This window comes from Microtus pennsylvanicus, chromosome 13 (assembly GCF_037038515.1).
Source record: "Microtus pennsylvanicus isolate mMicPen1 chromosome 13, mMicPen1.hap1, whole genome shotgun sequence".
Taxonomy (NCBI): Eukaryota; Metazoa; Chordata; class Mammalia; order Rodentia; family Cricetidae; genus Microtus; species Microtus pennsylvanicus.
In genome coordinates, this window is record NC_134591.1 from 5,151,812 (window position 1) to 5,164,582 (window position 12,771).

General features: G+C 45.6%; 1 protein-coding gene across 5 annotated transcripts in view; it reads right to left on the reverse strand.

The window, feature by feature from the left end:
• Window positions 1-12,771, reverse strand: part of Astn2 (astrotactin 2) — a 997,088-nt gene that overhangs the window by 274,672 nt on the left and 709,645 nt on the right. For all 5 annotated transcript variants that reach the window (XM_075947014.1, XM_075947013.1, XM_075947012.1 and 2 more), the window contains 2 exons: window positions 6,086-6,210; window positions 1,918-2,022 (listed from right to left, as the gene is read on the reverse strand). In XM_075947014.1, the coding sequence (XP_075803129.1) occupies window positions 1,918-2,022; window positions 6,086-6,210 (230 nt within the window). The remainder of the gene's footprint in view (window positions 1-1,917; window positions 2,023-6,085; window positions 6,211-12,771) is intronic.

The window sequence follows — 12,771 nt, forward strand, 5'->3', positions numbered from 1 at the left end:
GTGTGTATATGGTGGTGCGTGTGTACATGGTGGTGCGTGTGTACATGGTGGTGCGTGTGTATATGGTGGTGCGTGTGTATATGATGGTGTGTGTATATATGGTGGTGTGTGTGTACATGGTGGTGTGTGTGTATATGGTGGTGTGTGTGTATATGGTGGTGCGTGTGTACATGGTGGTGTGTGTGTACATGGTGGTGTGTGTGTATATGGTGGTGTGTGTGTACATGGTGGTGTGTGTGTACATGGTGGTGTGTGTGTATATGTTGGTGTGTGTGTACATGGTGGTGCGTGTGTACATGGTGGTGTGTGTGTGTACATGGTGGTGTGTGTGTATATGGTGGTGCGTGTGTACATGGTGGTGCGTGTGTACATGGTGGTGCGTGTATATATGGTGATGTGTGTGTACATGGTGTTGTGTGTATATATAGTGGTGTGTGTGTATATGGTGGTGTGTGTGTACATGGTGGTGTGTGTGTACATGGTGGTGTGTGTGTATATGGTGGTGTGTGTGTACATGGTGGTGCGTGTGTACATGGTGGTGTGTGTGTGTACATGGTGGTGTGTGTGTACATGGTGGTGTGTGTGTATATGGTGGTGTGTGTGTACATGGTGGTGCGTGTGTACATGGTGGTGCGTGTGTACATGGTGGTGCGTGTGTACATGGTGGTGTGTGTGTGTACATGGTGGTGTGTGTATATGGTGGTGTGTGTGTACATGGTGGTGTGTGTGTATATGGTGTGTGTGTGTATATGGTGGTGCGTGTGTATATGGTGGTGTGTGTATATGGTGGTGTGTGTGTACATGGTGGTGTGTGTGTACATGGTGGTGTGTGTGTACATGGTGGTGCGTGTGTATATGGTGGTACGTGTGTACATGGTGGTGTGTGTGTACATGGTGGTGTGTGTGTATATGGTGGTGTGTGTGTATATGGTGTGTGTGTGTATATGGTGGTGCGTGTGTATATGGTGGTGTGTGTATATGGTGGTGTCGTGTGTACATGGTGGTGTGTGTGTACATGGTGGTGTGTGTGTATATGGTGGTGTGTGTGTATATGGTGTGTGTGTGTATATGGTGGTGCGTGTGTATATGGTGGTGTGTGTATATGGTGGTGTGTGTGTACATGGTGGTGTGTGTGTATATGGTGGTGTGTGTGTATATGGTGTGTGTGTGTATATGGTGGTGCGTGTGTATATGGTGGTGTGTGTATATGGTGGTGTCGTGTGTATATGGTGGTGTGTGTGTACATGGTGGTGCGTGTGTATATGGTGGTGCGTGTGTATATGGTGGTGCGTGTGTATATGGTGGTGCGTGTGTATATGGTGGTGTGTGTGTATATGGTGCTGTGTGTATATGGTGGTGTGTGTGTATATGGTGGTGTGTGTGTACATGGTGGTGTGTGTGTATATGGTGGTGTGTGTGTACATGGTGGTGCGTGTGTATATGGTGGTGCGTGTGTACATGGTGGTGTGTGTGTACATGGTGGTGTGTGTGTACATGGTGGTGTGTGTGTATAAGGTGGTGCGTGTGTACGTGGTGGTGCAGAGTGGAGCCACAAGCTATTGCTGGGTGCAGATGGGCAAGGAAGTGGATTGAGAGAGAACTGAGGAGGGAGGAAGCAATCACAAGCCAGAAATACTTCCAGAACACAAACATTGCTTGGGCGACTGTTTCTTCTCTCCCTGTTATCGTACTTGTTCACTCTACTCAGACATTTCCTCCTCTAGGAAGCCCCTTCTGTGTCACACTGTCCCATTATTGTGTTGTCCCTACTGCAGGGTGCTGATGGCACTGCCTGCAGCGCTGTCCTACCTAGATGCTCCTCCATTCTTACAGCATCCATACAGCAAGGGCTAAGCCTGAGATCATGTATGGAGGGCCCATGAGTCCTTCGGTTGCCAGATAAACGGTAGTCCTCACCTGCTGACAGCGTGATGGTGCTCAGCTTCACACGGTACAGGTTGCTCCGGACACGCCACTGCTGCACCATGGGGTAACCCATGGCTTCGTCATACCTGATGTCTCCTAGAGGCAGAAATAAGATGGAGTTTGAGCTCAGAGTTCAGAATGGTTACCTCAATGCACACACTGCAGTCCTGGGCTCTGCCCACCTCTTTAAAGCGAGGAGAAGCTTGGTCTGGGCCCTGGCTGTTGCTTTGCTAGAACCAATGACACCAGCCATTCTCCACCACGGTGCTCCTCAGCCACATCTCTGGGTTTTCCTTGGGCTCTCAATGTCCCTCCTCTACCTTACGGGCAAAAGGTCAAACTTATATCCCACCTATATAAGTGCATCTGCAACTTGTCATGGACATTAGACATCGCATTATCTCAGATTTCCCATCTGGTATTAACAATTCTCTGTGCTTCTCTTATCTCACAGGCATAGTGTGGGACTTGAATGTGGTAAAAGAAAGCTCTTTTAGAGACTAGAAATTCTATGCTTGTAGGACCAGGGTCAGGACCATATTTTTCAACCCATTTGTTTCACAGTCTTGGCAGCAGATTTGGCACTAAGTAGCAGAGCTAAATGTTACAGCAGAAAATACTTGAAAAATCCCTATGAATGTCTTTCCCACCCCTTTCTGTTTGCTGACCCTGCTGCAGACCATTGGTTGTTAACATGGATGTTTATAAGCACTGTGTGACAAACCGGTATACTACATACATTTCCCTAATTCAAATACATGAGAAATACTGGCTAAACAAACTCAGCTTTTTAATTCTCAGCATCTTACAGCAATTAAAATATACTGTAAGTCTCTGTGAAGGTGGTGTTGCTCACAGAGCCTCTTTTATAAAGAGGGAAAATTAAGAATGTTTGTTTCACAGAATGCATTTCAGAAATCACAGGCATTGTCAAGACAAAATGTAAACAAAGAAGAAACACAACAAACATTTTGGCAAGCAGTTAACACTGGGCAGCAAATACATTTAAAAAAAAATCCTACTTCCTGATTTGTATCTATCTCCATTTTCTAAAATTTCCACCCAAAGCTTTGCATTCTCTTTTCTTTATAATCATGAAAAAAATGCATTAAAAAATAAATGCTAGTCACGTTAGCAGTTATTATTGTTGTTATGTATCTGCGCTTTCTTGCACCTCTGCAAATAGCAGGCACATTTCCTATCCCTTTCCCTCGTCCCCTGGTGAGGAGGCACTTAAAGATATTTGATACGGATATTAAAATGAGAATCTCATTGGAACAAATAATTTCTTCCTGGACATTTCTGTAGTATTAAAGTTGTCTATTACTGTCAACTGTTTTTTCTTTCTTTCTCTTTAGCCTTTTTAGAAATAATATAATTTTACATGCTTTCATTTTCAAGTAAAATATTCATGATCCCCTAAGACATGTCCATTGGAGTGAGAACTTTGAGCTATAAATATGTCTTTTCTGTTTATCTGCTCTGTCTTGCCTATGCTTTTTATGTGATTCTGAGAGGAAAGAGAGAAGGGATGGAAGAAGGAAAGAGAAGACTCTGCGCCTGATTTGGAGCTGAGAAATTAGTCTCCTACGGGAGTCCTAGACACCAAAGAGCAAGTACACTCTACTGCCTCTCCCATCCACTACTGCGTAGCCATGTTCACAGCTATTGTTGCTGGGAAGGAGTAATCAACAAGGGAGCCCCATTTTTGACAGGAGAAAGCTGAACCTTCTGATGTGGGCTCTCAAAGGATCCTTTTCTTCTGTGACATGGTATTCAAAGGGGGAGGTACCTTCTGCTTTTGGAGCAATTTATGAAACCATCTTCACGGCTCCTCATTCTATCCCTGGGTCTCCCTCATAAGTTGCCGTTATCCCACCCTTCAGTTACTGTTGGCCCTGGCTTAGCTGGGAGTCACACCTGGAATGTACGGTTCTGTAATATGTTAGGTTCTTGACATTGAGGCCGTGGCTGTATTATTTGAAGTTCTCCTGCAGAGTCCAGATTGAACCTGAGCATTAAGTTTGGTCATTACAGCTTCCTAATTGGGATGAAACGACCCTGGTTCTCACTCTACCCACCACATCCCTCTGTGCAGTGACACTACCCTGGTTCTCACTCTACCCACCACATCCCTCTGTGCAGTGACACTACCCTGGTTCTACTATACCCACCACATCCCTCTGTGCAGTGACGCTACCCTGGTTCTCACTCTACCCACCATATACCCTCTTTGCCTTTCCTCCCTTGATGAAAGGAGATGAAACTCTGGGAGAGAAGATTAATTTGTCTTGGTAATTCTATTTTAAAAATTTATTCTTATTTTATGCATATGGGTGTTTTGTCTGTGCACCACATGTGTACAGTGCCTATGAGTGCTGGAAGAGGATGCTGGGTGACCTGAGACTGGAATTATAGATGGTTGTGAACCATCATGTAGGGGGCTGGGAAGCAAAGCCAGGTCTTCTGCAAGAGCAGTCAGTGATCTTATCTACGAAGTCACTACTGTAGCCTTTAAATTTAAGAGAAAAAAAACATATCCCTTGAATTTTAGCATTTCCTTTACTGGAAAATTTTGAAATATCCCTGAGCCAATATATATGGTTAAAACAATAGGCACAATTACTCAGGAACCATAGTAAACCAAACTTCTTATACACATGACATTCACTCCTTACCATATTTTAGAAAAAATAAATGTTATGTCCATGTTTCAAAGATGGAAGCTGTCCAAGGAGATACAACAATCAATGATGGGTTGGGATCTTTAAAGAACACTCCTAGCAGACCATTTAAAGAATTGTGAGCTCTTGTGGATGGGAAGCTTCCCTTACTGGGGTTTTCCAAAGAGGCATGACTCTTAAGAAGGCTATTGTAGACCTGATGCCCAATCAACAGAGAGAATTCAACCATAATACTCCGTGTCACCCAGAATTTCTATGATCTTAGGAAGGGGAAGTTAAGGAAGGCACAGAAGTCTTTAAAGCCCTTTGCAGAGAAAGTTCATCTATGGGTCCATTTGATCTGCGTCTGTTTTGAAGTGAGGCAAGTCTGGGCATTGGTATAAGACAATGGATAAGGCATCCACTTTGGAATCCAGACTAATTAGGTTTAATCCTTGATGATAATCTAAACACTAACCATGTAACCTTGGAGGAGTCTATAGCAGTTTAGCCATGTGAAAGCAGAATAATAACATTCTTGCAGGATCATGTGGACTGAAAAACAGAAATGCCCTTGCCTCTCAAGGACACCGTCAACCCATGTAGGGGTCTCCTCTATTTACGCCAGTTACAGAAAAGGCTCATGGTGGTTAGATTTTTTTGTTCCTGGTCACTCAGAGCTTACAAGTGATGGGGGTGTCTGTCACATTGTAGGATTATTTCTGTGAGACAATCTTTCTCTAATCGAGAAGATTCAATCATTCTTGAGGGTGGCCAATCTGGTTAGTTATCACCAAAATAGAGTCCACGTCCACTTATCTTAGAAAAAAATCAATCCCACCCCTTCCCAAAAAGAAGGTGGCATAAAAACTGGGATAAGACAAGGAAGAGAAGAAAAATACCCTGGGCTGGGATTTCAAGCTCTCCTAAAGCTTTGGTTGTGACAATGACAAGGTGATGTGAAGGACAAAAGCGCAGCACTCTTCAGCAGGGTCTAGCTCTCAAATTCAGACAAATAAAACTCACCCAACAAATGGCTTAGTGGCCACATACAAATAATAAGCCACAAAACTCAAATGCATCCAACTGGAGAAGGTCTTGATTTAAGAGTCCACTGATTTAACTCTTGAATGATTTTTAAATAACCAAAGAAAACAAACTACTGGAGGTGTTGAAACGTCAGAAAAAATGTTGCTTGAACAGAAAGTGGTTTGATGCATGGATACAGGCCAAAGCTCTCTGAAAAAAGCTGGAACATTGTTCTTGCTCTCCGGAGGTGCCTCTCATGAAGTAGGTCCTGGCCGGCAAGTGGACTTTCCTTAAGGCCCTCTTTCTACATGGTTCCGAGCAGGGGCCCAAGACAAGGCAGAGCCCTGCTCATAGCCCATTCTTCTCGAAGGAGAACATTGACAAGGCTGCAGCATCCTAGCATGTTCTTGTAGCTCACACATGAAACGGCTGTGGCTAGTGGCAGAGGCCTGAAAGCTGTGTCTTACCTGTGAGCAGTTGGAGGTCTGGGAGGGGCTCAGAGAGGACCCCCCGGCATTGCTCTTCCACAGGCAGTGGGATCACCAACAGTCCATCTGCCAGCTGGGGAAAGTCCTTGATGAAGTTGTTCTCCCTGTCGGGCAAAGCAAAGAAATTACAGAGCAGAAGAAAGGAGCACCACAATCAAGGAGGCAGGATGCTCGCTGTTCAAACAGGCTGGGTGGCCTTTGCTACAATGGCTGCTGAATCCCAGCTCTGAGCACCTACCACTGACCACAGGGTGTAGAATGCAGGCAGGCTGAGCATCAAGCCTGGAGCACCCACTGACTAGCTACTTACTGTTTTTGTCTTTGAAGCAAGTTTCTGTTTCTACAAACGGGGCTTAGATCTCAGGGCTGCTGTAAACACTTAATGGGATCAAGCTGCCAATTGTTTAAGACATCCGCTGAGGCTCTACAAACTATATATTTGGCTGTGAACCATCATTTGCATAAGCAATGGCATGGGTAAACCTGGACGCGAGGGAACTGAGCAGAGCATGAAGGGTTTGAAGTAGGGAGCAAGGCTAGGCTGAAGAAAGGAAAACTTAAAAGCTGCATGTGTGCTAAGCTAGATTGAACACTAAAGATACTTCAGCTCAGACAAAGGGGCAAAACTGAGGCCTGGAGAAACAGGATGTATTATTTAACAAACCACCAGTAGACTGGACACACGCCCATTGTCTTTACCCCCAGGCTAGTGCTCTTGGCTCTGCCCTGCCTTCATAGAGGCCTGCCTGCAAAGGATCACAAGACAAACCTCTGTGTAACCCGGGAACACGGAATCCTGGATAGATATGGTTTATCTATCTATAGGACAGAGACGGCAGAGAGTGCGGGAAAAGGACACAGTCCGCATTATTCCAGACAATAGGCTGACCTAAAGATGGAACAGGCAGTCATGAGAGACGCGAAGCTTGCTGATACTAGGAACGTGCAAGCAGGAAGTGTGGCAGCCAGCTGGTGAGCAGGGGACCAAGTGCATTTTCCTATCTATCCTGACTCATATGATGGCCTCATGGTCGGAGTTAGCAATGCTAGTTATAGGCTAGGCAGGGAGGAGGGAAGGGAGGGAGGGAGATAATAAAAGCAGGAGGTTGCTTATACCTTCGTTTTGCCACCTGGCACAGCAACTGGAAATGAAAATCAGAGTCAAAACCAAAAATACATGATGCCTTGAAGCCTGGATTCTGGGCCATCCAGAAGCAGCTGGAAAATTGCAAGCCGGGTCACCTTTGTGTCTTTACTGCGCATGCCCACACCACCCCCTATACACATCCAAAGTCCATCACCAATCCATTTGTTTAGTGGAGATGTTCCTGGGTGCTCGGTCCAGAGAAGGTGATGCTCTCATCACCTCCAGCATCCCCATCATCTTCCCCATCACTCTGACTGCCATTTCTGTTATTCATGGCATCCTTAGTTTGCTAGGGTCCAGCAAAGCTCCACGTATACCTGAATACTTAATTTTCCCCATGACTCTTGAGCTAGGATTGTGTGTAAATCACAAATATGTATCAATAAGATTCTAGGTTAATGAGGATAGAATTTACAGCCAGGTTTAGCAGAGCCTGGGCCTCTCTTCAGGGGATTCGTGTGCACTATGGTGAGTTTCCAAGCCACTCTTGCCATATAGCATAGCAACTTGTGTGTGCCCAATGTCACTCTGTGCAGCCATGTAGTCTACATATCTGGGAGCCCAGAACAGCACTGGGAATGTGGAAGACAGCTTTCCAGGCAGTGGAAATGCTACACACACAATAAGACCGGCAAGGTGGCTGCTGGGCTCAGACCTTTCCTCAGATGTGAAGGGAGATGGACGGGTGCCACAGGCTCTAGTCAGTACCTACCAGATTCTGACTGCAGAACCCTGGGGTGAGGGCCATGGACAGAAACACAGGCTCGTCTCCCAGGCCTGGTGAGAGAGATCACACTGGCCATGCACACTGCTGGTGAGTGTGTTGGCAGGCATTGATAGGATTGTCAGAACCCCTTCCCCATGTGACCTCAAGCACTTGTTTTGTAGGTAGGAGAAACTAACTTTGATGAGGGGTTGATGGTCCTGAACACTGGCCTCCATTGTTGCCCCACACAGTGTCCTTCCTGAGTAATCACAAACCTCAGTTTTCTCATCTATAAAATGAGGATCATGGAAGTTTCCCTGCCTGCTACAGTGGAAAAGTGGAAATGACGTTATTTAGTACCTACTGTATGCCAGGTACATACAAACTTTAATTTAAAAGAAACTTGACAAGTCAAGGCCACACAGTTGGTAGGTGTGAGGTCTTAGGTAGTCTGGCCCCAGAGTCCATAGTTCTCATTTCAGGAAATGTAAGTATCCCAAGCCCTGCCTCAAGACACACAGACTGAAGTCCTCCCATAAAGGCCTCAGTGCCCATGGGTTCCCAGACACCAAGCAGGCCTCAGAGGAGAGAAGGGGCTGTGGCCTTGTACAACCCAAATGCACAGCAACTCTGCTCTCCCTCACCCCAGCGGTCCTCACCCTGAGGTGGGCACAGTCACAGCAGGGAGAAAGGGCTCCACCACATGTGACGTGTCCTCCAGTGATCTACAGTCTGAGCACATTAGTAGCCAGGCCTTGGAGGAAAATTTCCTTTACTGCCTTAGGGTGGGAGGTTTCTCTATATCCATCAACTCCCGTCTATGTTTTTAAAATTGCAGCAGAGGGAAGTCACACCCACTAGTATCCTAATCCCCTTCCTCCAACTCCTGTGCTTTCTGGCCAAGTCAGTATTAGGATTTTAGGGAGATCTGAAATCCATCAGTGGACAACTGAAAGGTTTATGTGGGTAACCCCAAATTGCAGGAAACATGGGTTAAGGTGTCTTTTGCATAAATATTTCCCCGGGAGCTTCCAGAAAAAGCCTTGCGGAGATTAACCTGATGAAACTCATGAGGAAGGAGAAGAAGGAAGGGAGGAGCCACGTTAAACCGAGAGGAAGGCACACAGGCGAGAATGAAGCACTGAATGACAAGACCGCTGTTAGTCTCCCAGGTAACAAATCTGACCACAGCCCTGCACGGCCTTGGCCAGCAGAGGGCGCCCAGGGCCTTCACAGCGGTCTGCTCTTGGAAAAAGCAAAATACAGACCGTGGGGGGAAAAACAGCCCTGGAGAAAGTTCGGCTAAACACTAAAAATCTCAGGTGAAAGCTGAGAGACCTTGAAAGTCCCAGGCTGAGGAAAAGACCCAGAGGTGCCATGTACTGGCGCAACATATGACAATCAAAACCGACTCAGTTCATTAGGTCTTGGGATCTTTTCTCTGGCTTCCCCCACCCCAACTGTGTGTGTCTGTGTGTGTTGGGCAGGGCTGTTTTAGCATTACAAAAACTCTGACAGGCTCCATTAGTCCCATTTTATAGATGTTGAATCAGGCACTCAGAAACATTAAGAAACTTATCTGACTAAGGTCCATAGTTGGGAATGAAGGTAGCTACAGCTACCTTTTGGGCTTGTAGCTCAGTGCCCCGGCTCAAGTGAGTCCTCACATTCAGGGAATATAACTAGGATCTGCTCTGCTCTCTTAATCATGGACTAAATCATGTACTTCTGGACATGAGATCAGGGAGCGGCGTAAGTACACCCATGGCAGAGCACGCTTTTATGCATGTGGACTTGGGTTGGGCAGCATGTGTCTATGTGTATATATCATGTAAGTGAATGTTGCTGTTTCAAATCAGGAACAGAATAACTGTTTAGACAAATGTCTTCAAAACGCATCCTTGTGAAACTTAAATTTCAATGGTATTATATGGCGATAACTCAGCAATTTTTAAAAGAACATCCTGGGAACTCTGACATTGAGTGGGTCCATTCACTCTGCACATCCACATGAATTCAGCACATGCTCTGAGCCAGGGCAACAGCAGAAGGTGAGCACAGGATGTTCCTCCACTGGCGAAGACTGTATCAGAGTCTAGAGGATCGCACACAGTCCAGCCTCTGCTGTGTCCTGTTGCTCACTCAGGACTGTCATTGCGAGGCTGCACTTACTGCCCTCTCTTGGGGCAGGTGCCCAGGCTACGACCCCTCTGGAAGGCATCCTCTCTTGGGTCACTCCTGCTCACCCTCAGACCACACATGTCACTGCTTTTAGGAGATTGCCTCTGATTGAATCTGTCACCCTCTTTTCCAAGAGAGGCTTTACAGTTTGTGACAGTAGACCCTCCAATGGAAGACCTACATTTTGCACTGTATGCCAGGTTCCTGTGGCCTCAAACAATGCACGGAGGCCCCTTGAGGGCCAAACTGGCAGATGGAGTCCAGGAGACTAAAGTACAGATGCTTGGTGAGTACTTATTGACAGCACAGTGGAAAGAAACAAAAGATGGAAGCATGCGCACAGCCGCTGTCTTCCATAGCTAGTTCTCTGGCTTGCCCTACCTCCAGAATGGCTTCCTCACCAGACGTTATCAAAGTTGAGTCCAGTTTCTCTATAAGATGATTCCAAATACTTTGTTAGGCTGATTAACTGATTAGAAGTTCCTAATTTGTGGAGAGCTTGGATGTTAAACGGTAGAGTTCAATTGTGTTGGACTATTTTTATTCACTTCAAGAGCGATTCATTGCCCACTTGAGTCTTATCTAATGTTTTGGTGACTATCAGGTCAAACCTGCTGGAATAAATTATCTTAAATGGCCATTAGCTTCCACCAGTCCAAAAGCTAAGAACCTCATCAGATAGCATTTGAGGCCTACCCCAGAGTTCCTGCATGTTATTGCCTATCTGCATGATGTTTCCACCATTGCATTTAAATAAATGCCTTGATTTATGATGTTTTAAAACTATAAAAACTTCATGAGGCCATCTCTATGTAGGAATATGTTATTCAGGGTACCCTAAATTCATGCTCTCAAGTCACAACCATGGTTAGTTAGTTGACTTAGGAATGATTTTGCTCTTAATCCCTTTAAATAAGAGTATTCTGAATCAACAGTTCATATACTGTGACCTCCAAAATGATGAGACAGAAGGTTCTGAGGACTCTGAACTTATGGAGCCTGGTAGGAAAACAGGACTTCTCTAGGCAGAATGCATCAGGCCTCTAATGAGCATCCATAAACAGGGTGTTTGGGAGACACTGGAGGAGGGGAGTTCAAACATCACTTTTCCATACCAGTAGTCTAATGTCTCCAAGCTAAAGAAAATCCTTCTCATCCCTTTCTCTCATGTATCTCTCTGGCTGTGGGATGTGCAGAGCCATAGAGACCATATAGCCACAGATCCAACTTCAGTCAGGAGGGTTCACGCAAGCTCCATTAGCCTTAGCAGAATTCAGCTCATGAGTTTAGCTTCCAGAAAGTGGGAGGTGTTATCTTTAATGACTGCCGATTTTGTCTGTCAGCTTTTCTCAAATCCTACATTAGGTTCTGAATCTCCTCAGGGGTTTTAGAAACAGTTAAGCCACAGCCTAGCTCGTATTCTATACCATAGAGCAGCAGCTAACCCATGTGTGGAGGTGAGCGGAGGTCTTACCCTCCATTGTCACCTTCTCATCACCTGTAGGTGACAGAACTACAAAACTGCTCTAATTGTCTCGCTACCATTTGATTAGCCATGCTAACAAGAAGGACAAGCAGGGGGAACTGTCCTCCTACAAAAAATTTCCACAGGCCTTGCTTCTTTTCCTCCCTACTTCCTCCTTTAAGAGTATGTGTGAGCATTTTGGATACATTAATACATAGGGACCAGCATGCCAGAACCATCACCTCTCAGTTCTGTGGAAATTAGCATTTAAATAGAGGTATTTGGGAACGTGAATCACCCTAGAGTCAGCCAGCACTGTTTGCAGCCTTTTTACTTGGAGAAGGCCAGGAGAAAGCTGGCCTGGGATTTTCAGTTTCAGCAGTGGGACTCAGGGTCTTTCTGGCTATTCCTAGGCTGCTCAGAGCCTATCAAAAAGGTCCCATCAAGGTCCTAATGCTCATGAGGACATCTACCTGACACTTGACACTTAAGATGTGCCCTATCCCTCACCTTCAAATGAGTAGCATTTCTGCCAAGAGAGAGGGAGTGCTTTGGCAGAGAAGTGGGGTCCACAGTTAATGTTAAGCAGCCACATGTGTTCCTTTCTTGGCTCAGTCACAGCCTGGATGTAGGATTTGAAGGAAGCACTTCCCTTCTTTGGAACTGAGAGGATTCAGGGTGGGGCTGTAGCGTTTCCATCAGGGCCCAGTAAATCTGGTGATTAAATTGTTCTTAACACCAGCTGAGGCACTTTTATTCTGAAGCTTCACCACACCCGGGCAAGACTTCGAAACACTTCTCTCATACTCCAGTACTTGAAGGGTCAGGATGATAGCTCCCACTACAAAGTATTCTCTATAGAGTTCAGGTTAGCATTAAACTTATGATCCCATGTGATAGGATTACAGGTGGATGCCCCCACATTTAACTTCCCTATGAAGTCACTCTTTAATATTGGGCCTCAGTTCAAGGTTTAGGTCAGGCCCTGGATATAAAGTCATTCTTTCCTTCAACCGTTCATTCATGCATCAGTTCATCCATTGAGCTCTATTTTGATGTGTGGGGCACTGGGGCTACAACAAAGCCACTCTGTACCCTTCACTTACAGTTGTGAGAAAACATGCAGAAAGTGCTTCCTATATGTGTATGTGTGTGTTCACAAATTA